Here is a 20,342-nt window from a genome sequence, read left to right as displayed (position 1 = left end):
TGGCAGCAGACCCTTGCGGGTCTCTGTAACGCCCCCAGCCTTGTAGCTGCAGCTTGCATTTCTGCAGCACCGTGCTTGGCGGTGGGCAACCGCCAGGGATTCCAAAATGGAAGTTTCATAAAGCTTTAAGGTCTGTCCAACAGGTTCCCGAGCAAGCAAACGTTCGCTTATCCCCAGAAAAAGCCTTGTCTCAGTCTCCTCAGCAAAGCACAGCTATCTACCAGAGCTGGGCTCCACACACTGTGTCAAAATCTTGTTTTATTTGACATTGCTGTGCTGCAGCAGGAGGCGGGGTGCCCTGAGAAGGTTTCTCCGCTGAACACTCATCCTGCCTCATCTTGCCACATACTCTCGTGAGCAAACCTGACAGAGCATTGTGCCCAAGCTGGCAGAAGAACGAACCCAGGGTCATTTCTGTCACCATGCAGTGGAAGCCCTTTTGCTGCCCTTGGCAGCATGTGAGGCCCCGTCCCCTCTTCCTGCCACCACCTTGCTCCTTCCCACCCACTCCCGCCTTTTGACTCCTCAACAAGGAGCTGTGCCGGATCTGTCCCTTTCCCCCCGCGTCTGTGGTGCAGCCATGCTGCTGCCCACCTCCGTGCGCTCTGGCCTCCCCTCGAGCCCCAGCATTAAACCCCAACCATGGGTGGTCTCCCTCAGCTGCAGCTGCCGCCCGCAGAGCCCAGCCCAGCTGTGCCAGCTGCGCACTCCACGGCCACCACCCAGCGTCCCGGCAGCGCCTCCCGTCTCGCCTCTCGCTCCTTCTCCTCCCCTTTCTCCCAGGTCTCCTCAAGCACCAGCATCTCCACTAGCAAATTAACCCGGCTCCATCAAGCAATGAACTCTCAGTGGCAGAACGGCAGGCAGCTCGGCTGCACCGCGCCCAGCACAGCTATAAAATGCGCGACAGCCCAACCCGTTCCAAATCAGGAGTACCCAGTAAAACAAAGTCCATTGGTTCCCCCAGAAAAGAAAAGAATAAAATCAGGTCCACAAAATGAGCTCAGCTTGCAGGGCCCCCTCAAGGGGGCATAAAACATTGGTGCCCTGACCCACAGGGGCTCTGCCAAACCCCTGGCAGCACAAAGCTTCTGGGAAAAGCTGCTTGGGTGAAAGCAGGCTTTGCCAGCTAATTCTGGATTCTGACTGTGACAGTCCCAAGGCCTGGCCTTCAGAGGAGCTGAACACCCTCATCCTCACCAAAGGTTCGGGGGATTTAGCATGTCTTGAAAGAAAAAAAAAAGCAGCTCTCCATTCACATCATAAGATCTGTCTCCCAAAACACCAGCCCCAAGTATGGCAGCAGGAGGCAATACTTGGAAAAGAGGCCTTGGGACCAACATACATCATGCCCATGACTTACCGTAAGCACAGGGCTGCTGATCCCCTCCCGCCCAGCTGTTAAGCCAGGATCTGAAAGCTCTCTCAGCTCATTGCATTGGGATATTTAGGATTTGATAAAGCACCAGCTTTGATGCCAAATCCTTCCTTCCTTGGTTAGCACATTTCAGCACAAAACTTCCCTGAGATCTAGCTACCTCTGATTAGCACAGAGCCAGAGAGAAAGGAGAAGGTGCTGGTCACCAGTTCCCAGGCTTTAATTAGCTGTGTTATTCCCAAGGGATTATTGCAACGGCCAAGCTCTGTTGCCGGCTGCTGCAGCCAAGAACCAATTATATCGAAGTGCCACCTCTTTTTAACCGTAGGTAAAGATGCGTAGGGGCTCATTTAATGTGCAGCATTAAAACGTTACTCATTCACAAGCTTCCCCTGTTTGGAAGAATCCCAGCATTTTCTTGTTCAGCAGCTTAATTTTTCTTAAACCTGTGCAGCCTCCCGCTCAGAAGGATGTAATTGCTGGGGAGTACCTTTTATCAGCAGAGGCTCTGGTTAGCCTGTTTGTCTGCCGCACCACAGTAAATTGTCAGGCTCTTGGCTGCTGTGGCATTAAGCCAGAGTCATTACAGCCTACCCTGACAAAGCAAAGTCCTTTATAGATTAAAGGTTCTAAACCAACTGAAAACTAAAATAAACCATGCTTTTTCTGATTCTGCATGTTCAGTGGTAATCGCTCCAGTTGGATACCTCACCATCTGCAGCTACGACTCCAGCGTGGAGTCCTCAGACCTGCCCGATTCTCATCTGCCAGTTCCCGAGATGATTTACAAAGCCAGGATTCCTTAAGCGGACACAGCAGAAATAGGTTTGCCTTTCCTGGCCTGACTGAGACCATTATTCTGGTCCTGGCTCCCAGTACTGCCTGCACCGCATCTGTCAGCTCCCTGCCATGACTGGGTGGATGCTGGTCTCTGGGTGCACAAGTGCGGGTCCCCCACAGCCACTGACCGAGAACGTGACCCTCCACCAGCCACAGGTGCTCAGCATTAGTCGTGCCCGTTCATCTCAGATAAACACGCATTGTCGGGCAGGTTTTTCTGTTCCATTTCTAACTCTGGCATGTGAAATGCGGCCCCAGGCCCGGTCCAGCCCCAAGCGCAGGGGCGCGGGCGGTGTTCCTGAGCAACGCCCTCCCTGCTGACTGACGCCTTGGTAAAGTGAGATGTCAGGAAGAGGGGGGGAAATGGTATTATCTAGTCTAGGTGGTAGCTTTGTGCCTGGCTGCTGGAATAGCTTCCTAAGTGTATTCCTGGAGTGGTGCAGGTGAGTGCCAAGCGGCAAAACAGGCCCCTGGAGAGGCCGTGGGGCTGTGTGCTCTGCTTGCCTAATTGCATTTGAGCACAGCTTCTGACAACTGCATCCTTCTTTATCTCAGTGAAGACTGACACATTTCCATTACCTTGTTTGGCTATGGCCTCTATCGTGGGGCACTTTTCTACCTGAGGAAGGAAAAATTTCAGTATTTGGAAATTTTGGGAAGGGAGGAGGCTGGAAGCAGACAGATTTACTGCCTACAGCTATAGCCCCCAACCTGCCCTTGAAGCGACAGTTCTCTCTGTGCCCCAATGTACTTGTACATCCCTGCTCCAAGCTCAAATGCAGCTGATGCCACAGTACTTGCAGCCAGCAGCAAGTTTATTAAGCCAAGAGGCAACCAATGGCTTCTGATATGATTTTGCAGTATTAATGAAAAGGCGTATGATGTACGACTACCCCAGCCCCTGTTCTCACAGCACATTCGCAGTGTTGCCTTTCCAAAGGCAAACAGAGCAAACTGAGTGAATCATGAGAGATTTATCTGGGTCTATCTGTGCCCTATTAGTATTTCTGGGATCGTATATTTAGCGTGGTCCAGTATTCACCATTTCACAGTCTGGAGCTCCCAGTCCCTTCCTCTGATGGCTCAGAGCAGTTCAGTGTTTGAACGAGCCCTCTAGCAGGCACAGCCTCAGTAATATTTAATGACCAAGACAACCACATTTGGAAATTCCAGTCCCGTAGCTCTTAAGATGTGGAGCTCTTAGCTGAAAACCTGGATTTCAAAATTAGAACCACCCCTCCTGGGCTCTGAATATTCACCCCAAACTCAGAACAGCCCAAAAACTTCCACAGGGGTGTCCAGCCTGCCCAGCACAGAGTATCCACAGCTTGCACTCCAAACCCAGCAAGGGAGTAAAAACAAAGACCACAGAAACACTCAGGGGAAAAGCAGGAGCAGAATCATAAAAACAGGCTGCAGGAGAATAAAAATCAGCAGCCAGCACTGTATGAACCAGCAAACAATGTGATCCTTTCCCTACTGCCGCCCAGCACACGCTGAAGCTCGCTGCGCGCTGCCTTCAGAAAGCCCTGACTCCACTCACCCTCCCTGTGTGAAGAGGGAGAACGACAAATCCACCTATGAAGACTTGAGCAAGGACAAGTGAGCAAGAGAGGAAAAACCGATGGTGAGCGGTGGTTGATACCCAGGCTGCATGCGCATCAGCTTGTTTCTGCCCCAGCGGTCGTGTAGAGGCCGGCTGGTGCTGCTGCGTCCCGCTGCTCTTTGCACGCTCATTAGTGTTTGGCAATTCCAGCATTGCTTTACCTTTGACTGGGCAGAGGGATGAGCTGCTTTTCAAAACGGCTTGGGTTCTCTGCTGCACTATGGGTGCCCCTCGCAGCACACAAGCACACCTCACGTGTCAGGGAATCATTCCAGCCTAGCGACGTTCTCAGCTTTCCAGAAAGTGCAAAAGCACAAAAAGGACCTCACCATGCAAATCTCGGCAGCCCCTTGCACTCCTGGCAGCCTTGGAGGGCACTGTCAGTCAGGGACGTCAGCCCAGGGATCACAAAGGCAGTGGAAGAGTATCCCTCGCCTGATTTCCTCAGCCACAGATGAGGCTTCAGGCAGGTGACTGCTTGCATCCTCCCACTGCACTCCTCACCACATAATGCTTAAAAATAATGAATACGTGACAGTGTCTGCATTTACTACATCATCACTCTGTTACCGATCTACCCGATTTCCTTACGAAATTTGCCCATTGGTCTCACCCTAAAGGAAATCTTATTTCTCTGTACTGACCCCTCATTTTAGCTGGCAAGCTATCACAAAACCCCCCTGCGCCAGGAGCTGCACTGAGCAGCTGCTCCGTGCACTTTTGCCCTCATTAAGTATCACCCTTTTGATGCTTCAGGGCAGCAGTAAACACTATTACTGAGCGGCATTGTGTAGGACTGGCTTCATCGCTGAGGGCTGGGTTACTTTTATACTTTTGTCACCGAACTACTGGAGTGAAGATTAATCAATGGAGTAATTGCAGAACTCTGAAATCTGTCTGGCTAACCTCTCTTGTGGGCTTCACAGTCACGCAGCAAATCCAGCAGACTCCCACAGCGAGACGCTACCAACACAATGTCACAAAGGAAAAACCATTAGTGAGCAATTACATTTCAGCAGGATTTCCCCTCTCCACCACAGCCTAATGAGGATAACCAATTCAAGAGGAACTGCTGCAAGGATGAATGAATAACGAGAGAAAGAGGATGGGAGTTTCTGTAATCTGGACAGAATAAGGAACAACCCTGTGAAGGAAAAGAAAAACACACATGCTGGAGCTCTGCTCCAAGCAACAGACAGATGTGGATGTTCGCTCACCGTTACAGGAGGCACCAACTGGTTTCAAAAGCATCACAGAGGCCATAGGCTCAGTCCCTACAGACGGTGTACATGCGCACAATCCCTGCACTCCAGAAGTTAATTTGATTTTTGGGAAAGACTTCTGACTATTGACAATAGGTCACTGCAGCAAAACACCTTACTTACAAAAGGGTTAGTACCTTTGTATTACCTGCTAGTTCCTGGCACACCGTGCGCCATAAAAAAAAAAGCTTCCTTGACGTAAGAACTTCCTAGAAATCAAGTTTGCCGGAGCAGCTTATTTTTTATTTAACCTAGGATCTCAACTAAAATTAGGATATCTTTTCTTTACAGCAATAAAAATAATAAAAATGCAAGTGAAAAAAAATCTATATAAATGCTACCTTCTATTAATGGGAGAGTAGAACTCTAGATTCTGCCATCTGAAAAAATACTTGCTGCCGTGGCCCTCCTTTGACCGCAGTGCCTGCAGTGGAGAGCTCCAGTACCGGTGTTAGCTGTCACAGCACAACTCGCTCCTCCTGCTATGGGGCACCAGTGCAAGGCACTTCTTCCCTAATGGAGAAATACACAGTCACACTTACCTGCAATGGACAGGCTTGTCCGCAGCTGTTAGTATCGCAGTAAAAACCAGCCAAAGATCAGCAGGCAGCACGCAGGTATTCAAAGGCCCAGCACCTTTTCAGTGTTTCAGCTGCTTTGTGCCTTGCCGCTGCTGCACCAGCATGGAGTTCATCTGCTGGCAGTGCAATTCGCTCTGCCCAGCACAGCTGGGGGAGCCCTGGGCTGGCCCCCAGCTCTGCAGCTCACTCGTCACTCACCGACTGTGCCGGGATCGCATCTGCAAGGGCAGCAACCTCTTCCCATGACATCCACCTTCCTCTTTTAACTGGGACTCAGGTGTCTTGGTCGCAGCCATGGAACAGAGCCATCAGGGCTTCTCTGCATCTGTCTCTACCATGCACACATAATCTTTTCTTGCTAATTACACAAGAAAAATAAAAGTTTTTTCCTATCGCTTGTGGGAAGCATCCAGCTGGTAGAGCATGACTTGGTACCTTTTTTAGCCACTGTGGTGAAAGGTAAGGTTGGTTAGAGACTTGTCCAGTTGATAGACTTCCATCAGTGGACTAGTAATCTCTGTTTAATCTTTTGTTTAATTCAGAAAAAAAAAAAATTAACAAAGGCTTTTGGGTCAAGGACTGATAAAACAAGGAAGTTATGACATCAAAACATTGTTCAACATATTTCCCTTTAAAAGAGCACTGAAAAAAATCAAGGCTTTATTTGAATAAATGTTACACAACATTCTTTATCATTTACTTCTCAGCAAACCTTAAAGGGTGAATCATATTTTCCTCATTCAAGTCTACAAAATGAAAGAGGCATAATGACCATTCAATATACAGACAAGAAGGTAGCACGGAGCAAAGCTTAAATATTAAGCAACTAAAGCAAAAAAGTGAAAAGCAATACATTACTGTAATTCTCTATCATTAGAATTTCCCTGACAATTTCATTTCAAAATGAAAATCTGGTTTCAAACAAAATGGCTGCAATACTTTCTGTGAAAACAAACGCAAATACAGTTAGCTACCTTGTCTATTTTTATGCTATTTGCTTATATACCCATATTCTCCAATGCAGAGACCTGCATCTCTCTTAAGTGTATTTTTTGTATTTCAGCTGCTGTGCACAAGTGCTCACGAAGGTGAGAGAATACGAGCACTGGTTAAGAGTCAGATGTCACACAGGCAGGCACTACTGGCTTCTACTTACAACATCAATCAGTTTTCAATCCAATGTGCAATCACCCTGCTATTACAGTCCTGGGCCTTTTTCCTGAGCAGAAACTGTTTTGTGCCATGTTGTTTGGTGGCTTCTTTTTTGTTTGGTTTTGTGGGGTTTTGTTATTTCAGGTTTTTTTTCTGTGGGTTTGTGTGTGTGCGTGTGTGTGTATATACAAATGTAAATTATTAGGCCAAGACCCTCATTTATTATCAATACAATCAGGGTTTGGTCTCTGGAGGTGAAAGGGTAGCACAAACACGGCATCAAATCGCTTCCCCTTTCCTCAAAACAGATGTCTTAATTTTTCTGATTTGCAGTCAAATCTCAGGCCATGGACGGGACCAGACGGCTGATCCTCTTTGACTAGTGAAAAGGAAAAGCATGGTAGAAGAGACATTAATCTCAAAAAAAAAAAAAAGAAAAAAAAAAAAAAAAGGGTAGCTTGTTATGAAATTTGAACCTACCGTACAGCATTATTCAGCTATTTTTTAAGAAGGAGGCAGTAAGCATTCAAGTTCTGGCTTTATACTCAAAATTTACCTCGGAAAAATAGAAACTGAACCAACATGAAGCATGAACTGCCTTGCTGATACTCGTGTCCTGGATTTGGGTGTCTGTCCCAGTCTCTCACTTCTCCAATTGTTTAACAAGTGTAAACCTGGTGCCAATATCCAAGCCAAACGATAGAGGTGTCCTAATTTCAAAATATATGTGATTAATTCAGGCTCTGTACATGCAGGCTGTGCCGATACAGACACCCCTCAGAAAGATATCTCTGTTTTAAATGAACTAGACGAAGACACTCTATTTTCTCCAATCAAATCAGGATATTAGTAAGGAGGAAAAGAGTTTACTACAAGTCTTTTCACTTCTATAGAAACAAAAATTTGACTTTTAGTAGATTATGTGCACATTTGCATTTCTTCAAAACAAATATTTATCTTCCCAGGTTATATAATAAATCCCCTGCTAAGAACTTTGTCAGAAACGATACTGCTGAGAAAATGTGCACATGTCAAATAATTAGTGACGAATAAATTAATATTTAATAACTCAATACTTCAGCAGCGTGTCCAGCATTCACAAGCTCCACTGAAATAAGTCTTATCAAACACCTTTGGGGAAGGGGAATAAAATGGATAAACCCCACTAAGCTTCTTTTTTTGATTTACAGCTATTCAAAGAAGTCAATGCAACTCAGGTCAACAACCATCGGAAACACTAATAAAACCTTTGCTCTACTAGTTACCTATCTGAAAAATATTTATGTCAAAAGGAAAAATTAACCCATGATTTGAAATAGAAATGCCATTCCACTTAATCACTCTCCATTCATGATTCCCATCTTGTTACAGTATTATAAGCAAAACGCTGCTCTCTGCGTTGTAGCCCTTCTTATCATTATTCAGCAATTCTCGATTCCCTAAGTGTTACAATAGCGTAAATAAAATGCAACCATATTCACACAGAAGGAGCTTTCCCACAATACAGAGGTACATGGAGTTTGTGGTCACTGTCCTTTCCATCACCTCTGTGGGAAATATTGGTCTCGCATAGCAGGACTGTTCATATTTTACAATACAATTGGTTTCGGACATGCTTTTGATCACAGATCACAGCTCTGCTAACACCTGCACTAAATACTAACTAAGCCTCATAGAATGGAAAATTGCAATGCTAAAGTTAAGAATTAAAATAAAAGCTCAAAAGTTACAGTCAGCTTCCCAGGCAATTGGCTCCATCACTGGCACCTATCAAAACATACAAACGTGACTGTCACATTACAAAAAAACCCAGTTATTTGCAGTGATTCTTCATACTAATAATTCAAGTGGTTCATTGCATGTAAGTGTCATATAGTCTTTAATAATTTCATGCGTCATTTATTGCAAAAAAGTTTTATAAAATATTTCCTAACATCTTTTTAAATTTTAAAGAAAATGTACATTAGGTACAGATACCCTAACGGGGTGTGAGGGGGAGCTTTAACATCTTTACCCCCTTTCCCCTTCAAAAAATGTTCCTACTTGGTGAAGATATCAGAGGAAAAATAGGACAACTCAGTCTCAGATTTCTTTCAGTCCTGATGAGCTGGTGCTCTTCGTGGCAGTGTAGTGAGGTTCCATAAAAACAGCAGTTGACTAGTGTCTCTGAGCTGAAAAGGGGAGAGAAAGGGAAAACGGTTAAATGGCTTCCAATAGATATTGCAAAAGTAAGTAAGCAAAATCTGAGGTGGCCAGAAAGGTTACCACTTCACCTGCTTTGTGCATTGTGCGCAGAAGACAAAAAAAATTTCCATTATCACGAGACATACACATGTGACCGAATTCCTCAGTTGACTGGAGTTTTAAGCAAAGCTACCCTACCAATCTGTCCTATCTCATCCCATTTCAGCATCCAGAGAGAATTTCAATTTTTAAAGACAGCTAACAGAGGAGGGAAATTAATATACGAAGTCTATAGGATGATGTGTAGTTCACAATACAAAGCTAAGTCTGACACCGTAATGCCATTCCAAGTGCAAGAGCTAAGTGCACACAAGAGCACTGAAATACAAAGCTGCTAATTGTGTTTCTTTTCCATTACTGCTTATGTTTTCCCATTTGTTCCATAGAACTGGAATAAAATGATGATAAAGCAGATAGAAGCAGCCCAAGTAACAAGCACCGCGTGTGACCACCACCAGGCAGTAACCATTTTGGGCAGTGCAGGACCAGGGCAGCCTGCACTGACCTGTCTCTTGCGTAGTGTGGAGGAAACATTGTTCTGGAATAAACTACGATGGAGGACACCTCTGGAGATCATCTGCTCCAACACCTTCGCTCAGAAAACATACCAGAGAACAAAAGAGGTTCCAACAAGACCAGGCCAGTCTTGCGGACTCCTTTTATCTTTTACCATTCTGCTGAGCTTCTGACTGCTAGGCTTATTTGAGAGGTACATATACATTTTCCAGGACTGGCAACAGCACTGTGAATAACACAACTGAATTTAAAGAGAGAGACTCATAGCATGGGCAGGGAAATCCTAAAGTTCTTTTCTAAAGAGACATGTCTTGTGAATGATATCCAAAAGAAATATTAAAAAAAAAAAAAGAGAAGTAGGAGAGAGAAATGTGTGAAAACAGTCCTACCACAAGAGAACTATGGAGTTTCTCAATTGCACAGTTGCTCACTGTGCCACTAAAGGACAACATAAAACACAGAAAAATAATTCATTTCATATCCCCTACAATGTAGTAGAATTAAAATAGGAATGAAATTTTGGGAAAGTTGAAAAAGCAGCAATGAGGATTAATGATAAAAATTAACAGATCCAGGCAAAGATGCACTGAGCTGTTACATGCTGACAGTAGACTAGCAGGCATTCGTTGCAATACCCAATAGGTCCTCGTTCGGGTGTGATACTCAGAACCTATTTTAGCTATGGTCCACTCCAAGATGCATGAGACAGACCTGCAGAGCCTCTACGAGGAGAAAGATGCTGGACAGAGTTCCACTGTATTCAACAGTACTTACTGTTGGTGCAGGTAACTAAACACCACAGTATTCTGGGCTGCAAAACAACCAATATCAGGTATTAAAGAATATGACCAATAGGAAATTCTCCAAAATAAAATTAATATTAAATTAACATCATGTATCCATGGATACTTGCAAAGAGAAGCTTTTATAGTACATCAAAGAACCAGACTCCACTCAGAGACAGCAAAATTCTCATAAAAGGTTAGATGACAGTTCAGCCAGTACGTCCAAACACCCACAGTGCCACATTCAAGCCTCAGTGATGCTATTACTAGCCAGCAAACTTCTGCGATCTACAAAGGAATAAACTAAACAAGAATTTGGTTCAACATGTGTACAACTACTACTAGATCTAAGGAAACAGCCAGTTGGCTTTAAGGCAGGTGTTCCCTCATTCTGATGGCAGGCAGTTTTACTTTTCACACCTCATCTACCAACGTAGCAATCCATGCAGTAGCAGTGATTTTCAGAATCAGTACTTGGAAAAGTCTGATCCTTCCAAACCTGGCACTCGTGTTCCTGACCAAGTCAGTTCCTACAGTGCTCTTTTCCATTCTTACCATTGAGAGATTCCAGAAGGCCCTTAGTGAGCACCAGAAGCTTTGCTTCTCGCGCTGATGTTTACACACCATCCCTAGTGACTCCAGAAACTACTAGTCTTATCCTCTTACAGTCCAGTCTTCTGTTTCACCAGCAGCAAATCTCAGTTTATAAAACCTGAAGCCAATGCATATCGAATACCTAATCCCAGACCTAATGCAATGGTATAGTACTGGATCAAACCTTTTAACATTAGTAAAGTAAGAATCATGACTTCTGCATGTAAATCAAGCTCCCTTTACAGCAACTGTACATTCTCCCCACTGCCTTATCTCCTCTCCATGTCAACAAAAGATACAAGAGCCATGTCTGTCCATGACAGTTCTAAGTAATAAATACATATTCGGGGTAGAATTCCCAATAATGTTCACTATCTGCTTGGCTTTAAACATGTGCTTTAAATTTCCTTACGGACTTAGGCATGCACTGAACGTTAAGCACACTTGTTAAACGTTACTTCCTCAGATCAGGGCTTTGGAAAGGAGGAAAAAAAAAATAAAACCAACTTCATTTCCTAGAAGAGTGGCTCCCTAACTCTGGTCCATAGGTCACCTGCGAGTTTTTCACTGAGATCTTGCTGCTCATGCTTTCAATTCTCTTCCTTGTTTTAGGTACTGAACCTCTTTTAAGACTAAAATGTTACTAAATTTTTTCCTGATTTTACTTTTACACATCAGCAAAGGCAGGAAGCCATGCCTATAATCACAGGCAGCAGATGAACTGTGCACCAGGTAGATCCTACTAAGATGTGATCCACATAGCAAAAATGTTTGAGGATCGCTCGTTTAGGAGACAAAAGCCTTTATCTTTATTGGTTTTTACCTTTACATTATACCTGTCAAGTTATTTAATCTGATCATATAAGGCAAACTTCAAGAAGCAAGCCTAAAGAGAAACTTAGTGTGGATCTTTTCAATAAAATATGCATCAATCCTGACATCAGGTTAGCTCAGGGAGAACAGCTGTATCTGAAGCGTTCAAACAGAAGAGAGAAATAAAATAACAGGGAGCTCATTACCTCTATCCTAACCTGCTTTGCATACGATTAGTTGACAGCATAGCACGCCCTTCACTTAAGGCAGGGCTTAAACCAGACAGACCTGCCCATTTCACTGACAACTTCAGTGCCCCCAGTCTGAATCCACAGTGGTCTGTCAGACACCATAAGGGAGCAGCAGGACTTGCCAGTCTGATGTAAAATGCTGCCATTTGTGGAGACCTATGGTGGAAAAAATCCAGTTAACAGGAATAAAGGACTGACAATGGTTTAAAAAACAAAACAATTAACCTCCGTGCCTGCCTGAATTCTTAATGGGTGTGCTACTTTGGCCTTCCAGACAACAGCATACCGTGAAAAGATGTTAAAAACTCAGAAAAATCAGATATCAACTTTTTTTGAGCTTTAACTGGACTTCCCCAGCAGAATTAATGGGAAATTACACATCATCTAGCAAACAGACTAGCAGACAGCAAAACAAAGTATCTACCTATACAGACACCTATGTGAACAATTACTGCCCACTGAAGAACTTGGTGCTCAAAGCCAGAGTGATACCATGAAATTTTGCTGGGCAAAGTAACTACTGAGAATAAGCAGAAACCGCAGCAGTGGATTATAATTCATGGTGACGGTGACCTTTCTGTATTTTAGAGTTAAAAAAGGAAACTTGGGGCGCTATCTAGTCAATATTGACAGCATTTTACATCCATTGTGCAATGCAGCCTGTGATAAAGCAGATTTTTTCACATACTGAGAAGTGCAAACAAGTGTGACAGCAAGGCAGATGACTTGCCATTGCAGCAGTACAACCAGTAGCCAAATCCAGTTAATCATCATTTTCTCCCATGCCCTAGCTTTGTCTTGCTTTCTAAAATGTGAAAGCCGCCAGCTGTTCTTCCCTGTTTTAGGACACAACTCAGATGAGACACCAGTTTTCCTCTCCTGGTAAAAAACCATAAAAATGAGATTGGGCCTTCTTTTGGCTTTGTACCTTCACACAAAACTGTGCATGTAGACTACAGTTGTTATGCTATCAAGAATTTCTTTATTATAGCAATTAAATTTGCTTAAAAGAGAAGCAGATGACTCACAGTTGTGGAGTATATTAGGGTTTCTTCGTATTTTGCTTCTCAGTCTTTATTACAAGTATTATAAAAATCATTCCCATTTGGTCGCTCACAGTCTTTAAACTGAAATTCAAAGCCTTCTTGCCGGTGGCATTATAATCTTTGTTGAAGTGATTATAGGATGGAAGAAAACTGAGACAACAGAAGGTGAAAGAGCAAATGGACCAGTTGCTTTCCTGGACGTTATGATTTGGAGGCAAAAATCCAGGGTAAAACGTAGATTAAAAAAATTTAGGTTCATTAATTTCAAGAGTGTTTCTAACTATTGCAGAATCTCACTATTCCAGCCTGTACTGACCATATGCTTGTTACCTGCGCGTTTGGCAAAATTAATGAATACAAAATATTTTTTGTGGGAACCTTCCTATTGTCACAGCGAAGGTGACTTCAGAGTGCAGCATGTGGACTTAGCCCAGACCACTGAGGAAAAACCAAGGATTGGTATGAAAACTGTTTAGGGGATGTCTGACTGGCCCAGTTAAAATGCAGTTGGTTTTACATTGGTTTATGTGGATCAATGGCAGTGTTTTGTATAGAAACAGTTTAAGGCAGGAGTATACAAGATTGGGCTTCTCAGATACAGAGGCTGAAAAATACAGCCACACAGGTGCAGCCACATATCTTATTCTCTTTGTATTGTGGAGGAATGTTTCTTACCCTGTGGATTTCCCTGGTGTGAACCATGCGGAGCAGCGACTAGCAACCCAGAGAACAAAACGTACAAAGAGCGGAGTTGCCACAAAGGACGAAGTGTCCCTGGGTCCTCGCAGACAGACAGGGCTCCTACACTTGCAAGCTGCCTGTGCCGGCTCAATATCCATGTCATTAAACTCCCCAACCCTTGCGAATGCAGCAAGCTGTCTGTTTTATCAATCGTTCAGTGAGTTCAAATCACCGCATCGTGAAATCCCCGATTTGCAGGTCAGTGGTAGCAAAGTCTAGTTCCAAGGGTACGGCTCTCAGCGACGTACAGTATGCTCACAGCAGTCTGGACTCTCTTTTGAAGCAGTTTCATTCAACTGCTGGAGACTATGGATCAATATAAAAATTACCACCAGTAATAAATGTAAGCACATATGTTAAAGACAAGCACTGACAAGGCTTAGGGCCTTCCAGCACTGATGTCCTGAACATCTGCCCCACCCAACTGCATTTTAGGCAGCTGTTTTCCTGGGAGTCAGCACTGTAATGTGGATTCTGATTTTTTTAATATGAAAATTTCCAGGATCCTGTGTATTCACTCAGGACTAAAGGGAAGCACTGCCTTTGAAAGTATTTGTTTTTCTCTTCAAAGGAAAAGCAGAAAGGCAACAGGCACCCATCAAGAGGAAGAAGAGGCAACCCGGAAGGACAAGGAAAGTAAAACCAGCAGTATCTCCCATCACACACTGGGAAGGAGAAGATACAGAGCTCAAAGTAGAGAGCCCAAATTCAAAAATCATAACAGTAATATATATGCAACTTCTTTTGGCGACTAACACTTTGTCTATATGCAAAACTACGTAACAGAAGAAACAGCACATGTTATTTTACTGCCTCAGATTTAAATTTTAACTGGTTAGGAAGAGTTAAAATAGGCTTCTTTTCCAGAAAACTAATTACTAAAAAGCAAGCAGAACCATTGCATTCCTCTATAGCCCACAACAATCTTCAACAACAGGGCCTCAACTACACCGAAAACCAAGAGCAGTAGCACATTCTTTGGTTTACATGCCTAATTCCCTGAAATGTATAACACATTATCAAGGATTTCTAAAACATGGGCAAACCCAGCTTTTTCATACCAATGTATCAGAAGAGATTAGGTCCCTAAATCCCTCCACACTTGAAAAATCTCAAGGAAAGGCTTTTTTTTTCCCCTGAAAACAAACAAATATTGCTAATGTGATATTACAACCAAAAAGTATTCAATGCTCAAAACCTTCAGCTATGATATGGGTTTGGGTTTGCAGTTTGGTTTTTTTTTTTTGGTTGGGGTTGTTTTGTTTTTGGTTTGGTTTTCTTGGTTTCTTGTTGTTATTGTTGTTTGCTATTTTCCCTAGCAAAAATACAGGAAGAGGTTTGCTTTTTTTCTTATTTTGGGAGCAAAGGTAAAGGGGGGAGCTATTTTTAGTACTAAGCCTTCCCTCTCTTGTTTTTCTCGAAGGACTTGAGAATCAGGGGTGATTTGGGAGCTTTCACAAACACATTCTCAATGTCTTTCACGACATCCAAGTTAAATAAGCATCACAAAACCAGTAAGAGTAACCTGATAATAATTTCCTTCTCCTATTGCTTAGACTTCAACCACTTGTTATTACAACCCCTGGCAAACATATTTCTTGATATTTTTACCAAAACAAAAAAAGTTTGTGTGTCAGAATCACAATCTGTACCTACTAACTGACCACTACGGACAGCCCAAAGAACCCAACTTTGTCGTCAGTCACCTTCCACTGGAGGTTCCACACGTGCCACCAACAGGCAAGCGCAGATAACTAGACCATTCCTAGTACTAGGACGTGTTCCTTATCACATTCACCTATGCTCTTGGATGAATTAGTATCTGATTTTAGGGCTGATTTTAGTGGTGACAACTTTGAAAAGCTGACACAATATGCCCCTTACTAAAATCAGTATCGAGATTACTTCAGTTTTAGATGACTAAAGAACCAGGTTACATGAAACAGTCCACAATTATTTATGAAATGCCATTCATACAGATACCTATGTGTCAGCTGAAGCATTTTATCAGGTTGTACAGAGCAGCTTGAGGTTCTAACCCTAAACTTATTTGAAAATATCCAGTTTTTATGGATTTAGTTCCTTTTCACCAGAGCTACTAATCACCAAAAACTGGCACAACATGCTTTAAAGTTCGGAACCACTGCAGAAGTACAATTCAACACTAGCATTTTGTAAAGCCAAACAAAAATCCTAAACATTACTAAATAAAGAATGATGCAAAATGGGCATTTAAGTAAATATTTGCTTGGAATTGTATCTGCTTACTTTACTGACAAAGCAAATACCCTCTTCCCCTTTATGCACATATTAAAAACCGGCAAGGACAATTCTGTCACCAGAACTATGCTGCATTTCTGTTACAGAATCTTTTAGTGATGGTAACAAGCTAGTGCAAACACAGCATGCCTTCCAAATCACAGATTCATAGCACATGGCTGGCATGTACAAGAATATTTTTTATTCATATTGTATATTTGACATCAAAACCATTACTAAGCAAACATGAAAACTGACCTCTACCTATATTAAAAAAAAAAACACACAAACAAAACAAAGCAACCCTAATTTAAAGTTGACTTGTTATATATACGATGTCATCGAAACATTATTTTGCAGAGAAAAGGCCCCTGGCAGGAAATGTAGTGCAGTTGTACCACACGTGGAAGCTAAGACTCTATTGTTAGAAGGCCACACTTCCATTACATCTAGCGTGATTCCTGCATGACTGTAAACAGGACGCATGAGGCAGAATCCTTTGTTATATGCATATTTCTACAAAGATACTGGTTTCCAAAATCAGAATTGTTAATAACAAAATTACAGAAAACAGAGCTGTGGTAGGGTCAGGATCACCTTTTCCACACCATACCCAAATGCAGGATGAATTTAACCCATTCCTAACAGAGGCTGGTCTAATCTATTGTTTTTAAAAACCAGTAATTATTAAAACTATGCAACTCTCCAAACCATACCCAGAGTTTCACTATAACAACTGGAATAAATATTCTAGTGCCTAATCTTAAGTCCCTGTCCTGTAATTCTAAGATTACTTCTTCTCCTAGTTGCAACTAAACAGTAGTTTGTTTCCCCTTTGCCTCTGCACCTATCCTGCAGGTATTTGCAAACCTTGAATATCCTCAGTTCCAGTAGTCCTTTATTCCTTCTCTGGACGAAGGAATAAAATCATTGGCATAGAAACTGCATTACAGTTGTTCAAAATATGCATGGGTCCTGATTCTGAAAACAACTTCTCAAACACGTAGCCCAAATAAATCCCAAATATCCATTTGTCTTCACACACTGAACAAGCAAAACCTGAATTCAAACTTGCAACAGGGGACCCGGATTTGATTCCTGTGCCAACTTACACCTGCAGCTTGTGTTGTTACGATAATCCCCTCGGACCACAGGTAGGTAGGTAGAGAAGATCAAAGACTGTACATCTCCATCAGTACAAGCACAGGAAATCACAGTTTTCAGCCCCGTGCATACAGACACTACCTGGGAAGGTTATCCAGGCCCACAAGACCACCTCTTACTGCCATTTTTCTGCCTGTTGGATGTCCAAGATGGCTCAGGTCTTCTAAGGTATAAAAGCCCTGGTCTTACCAATGACATTAATTTTCCACACTGCTGCTTATCCTACTCCATGCCAAGAATATTGATTGCTTTTTCTTGGGGAAAAAAAAATGGAGCCATGGATCTAAGTTTCCTTCATCAGGTGTTACCTGGCACTGAGCTTGCCAGTGCTGCCCTGGGGAGACTCATCCCCAGCTGCCAAATCTGGTAGCAACAAGACGACTGTGCAGGAGAAAAGCATGATAGCAAGCGAGTCACCAAATCACTGTCTCCACAGCCATACCTGGGAACCGCCTTGTGTTCACAGAAGGGCAGTTGTGTCACAGTTTAAGAAAAAATTCATAAATTAATCTAACTTACAGTCTGGATTGGTACACACATCCCAAGTATTACAGAAGAAAGACAGAAATGTATGAGCAAATCATAGGAAACTAAGCTGCTATTAGGATCTAACAATTAAAACCCAATAATCAGAGATATTTCTGGCTTAGGGAAGAACCACAGCTGTTCAATAAGAGTTTAGCAAAACCCCATCTAAATTACCATAAACAGGTCTTGCCGTCAGAGAAAGACGAGTTCAAACTAGAACAGGTGCATGCAAATGCCAGTAAAATGAGCAGGGAATAGAAAAGCCATCTTACAAGGGGATCTCATCTTATCTAGTCCAATGGCCACACCCTATAAATACATTGACAGGATAACACCATAGGAGGGAACTATTCAAACTAAAATACAAAGTTGTCACAAAGAACGGTAGTTGGGGTATTTTAAATGTTGAATAGGAACTTGCCATCATAATTGTTATGGACATGTATCAAAACAGAGGTTCTTCCCATTGCAGATTAAGAATAATTTGAAGCTGAATACGAAATCCACATCTCACACACTTGGATGCAATGGATCTCTAGGTAGCTTGGCAGCTACTACAAGAGCTTTCAATGCTACAGGCCTTGACCTGTCCTGATGTTAAACGTGCATGATCTCTGATCACTACGGTCACGTCAGAAGAAGCTTTAAGGAAGTTAGTTATGCAAAACCTCTGTTGTTACTGATACTTTATGTGTAGGGATAATTTTATTATGTTATTGCAAGTATAGCCTGTCTACATCCCCAGAAGGTATACTACTTTATCCTATCTTTAAAAAAACAGAAAGACGCACAAACTTAATGTAAGCACAGCTTAAACTGACAAAATCCTGTAGGAAGTCACTCCATTTCCACAAGTGTGAAGTAGATTCTAGACGAAGTTCCAACAGTTGACTGTGGGACAATGACATACATCTCACCAAAATTCTCCTACAAGCTCTCTAAAATTGGAGAGCACTATTCCCTTCTCCTGAACGTGCAGAGTAATATATTATTCTCCAACAGCCAACTCCTAGTTCTCTTTCCAGTACCACATCTAGCTCAATACACCAAGTTCCCCTCTTTTTCTTCCAGTTCCCTATGACCTTTCTATTTATACCCTCAAAAAGTAAACTGAAAATAAGAACGGAAAGCACTTCAGCCTTTAACCACTATAAACTCTGTACTGTAAGATCACTTTCAAGTTTGTTTTTAAATAGTATACCTACACTTTTACCAAATGGCTTACGACACAAAATACTGCCATCTTACTGCCCTTTCAATCATAACAAGCTCACTCAACTTCCAGCTCACAGTCTTTATCCACAAGTTAGGTAGTGATCCCACTGCATTGACTGAATTTGCTTATTCCTGTAGGCATTTATTAGAATACAGTTATAAAGAAGGAGATTAACTGAAATAGCCTTTCACTGATTGTCAGACTCCTTTTTTCCAGAATTCTTCAGCCAAGCAGGCAGCTCTGTCTTTTCACTGTACATCACAGAACATGCATGAGGACAGATGATAATGCTATGGTTGGTTAGCTACTAAGATTTATTTCCCAAAATTTATGTTCCTATGCTACTCTGACAACTTTAGCAAGAACTTATAGAAGACATGAATGGAAATCAGTTTCAGGACTTAAAAGAGTTGACTAGAAGCAAACCTAAAGCTAGCAATGCAAAAAGCAACTCTTACCCCATTCCTCACTTCCACTGATGTGCTATCTCTTAAATCTAATCACAACTTGCTGAAAAAAATAAGTCTTCTCAGCCTTGCAAAGTTGGCCTAAATCACCCCCACTAAACACACCCCTCCTAGTGAGGTAGCTGTTAGTTATGTAGGTTTCAAACTAAAGATAGCACTGCCTACAAGAAAATACCATATAATCAGAGATAATTATCTCATTTAAGTGTTGACATTAAATTACAACTCTGATTAGAAAAGTAACAAATATTTGTCCAACTTCCTGCAGAACGTCACTTCAGAGACATACAAGCATTTCACATTTGCTTCTAGCTTCACTCATGAAGCGATCACACCTTCAAATACTCCTGTTAAAAGAAATCTTTAAGTTTTGGACTAACTACTCTCTCCCAAAGCATTTTAACTGAAGCTAAAAATCTTCAAAGGGAAAGTAGGTTTGTACTGGAAAGTCATCCTCACCTGTCACATTTTCCCCCCTAAATTGAGAGACCATACATATTCAACAACTACACTGAGGAATTTCATTAATTCAAAAAGACATAATTTACAATTTATTCTGTTAAGCTGATAGAAAACTAACAGTCACTCTTTCTACTGATGTTTGTCTTCAAGACACAGGTTGCTTGCAACACTTGCACAGCTTAATTACACAGATGCACTATGCCGGCACTGCACAGGCGTCCTCCTGTCATGAGTTATTTGATAAGTCATTTAAACTGTCGCGCTAGCTCAGAGATAGTAGATCTCTGAGCTGCAGCAACAGTGCAAAAACAGTGGTCCACACTCAAAAGCGTAGGCATTGCTGGGAGTAGGTAAACACATAGAAGTGGAGGGGGGGCTTGCAGTTTGTAGCTAAACCAGCACTACACTCTTTCCAAGTCTTCAAAGCTAATCTACGT

The 20,342-nt window shown here is 42.5% G+C and overlaps 1 protein-coding gene across 1 annotated transcript in view; it reads right to left on the bottom strand.

The window, feature by feature from the left end:
- Positions 1-8,847: 8,847 nt before the first annotated feature.
- Positions 8,848-20,342, bottom strand: part of PWWP2A (PWWP domain containing 2A) — a 30,051-nt gene continuing 18,556 nt past the window's right edge. Inside the window, exon 3 of the mRNA XM_064458976.1 lies at positions 8,848-8,990. Within this exon, the coding sequence (XP_064315046.1) occupies positions 8,977-8,990 (14 nt within the window). The 3' untranslated portion in view covers positions 8,848-8,976. The remainder of the gene's footprint in view (positions 8,991-20,342) is intronic.

The sequence above is a fragment of the Phalacrocorax carbo genome, chromosome 8 (assembly GCF_963921805.1).
Source record: "Phalacrocorax carbo chromosome 8, bPhaCar2.1, whole genome shotgun sequence".
In the NCBI taxonomy this organism is placed as follows: Eukaryota; Metazoa; Chordata; class Aves; order Suliformes; family Phalacrocoracidae; genus Phalacrocorax; species Phalacrocorax carbo.
The sequence above is the reverse complement of the archived record's forward strand: the minus strand, read 5'-3'. Positions and strand labels throughout refer to the sequence as shown.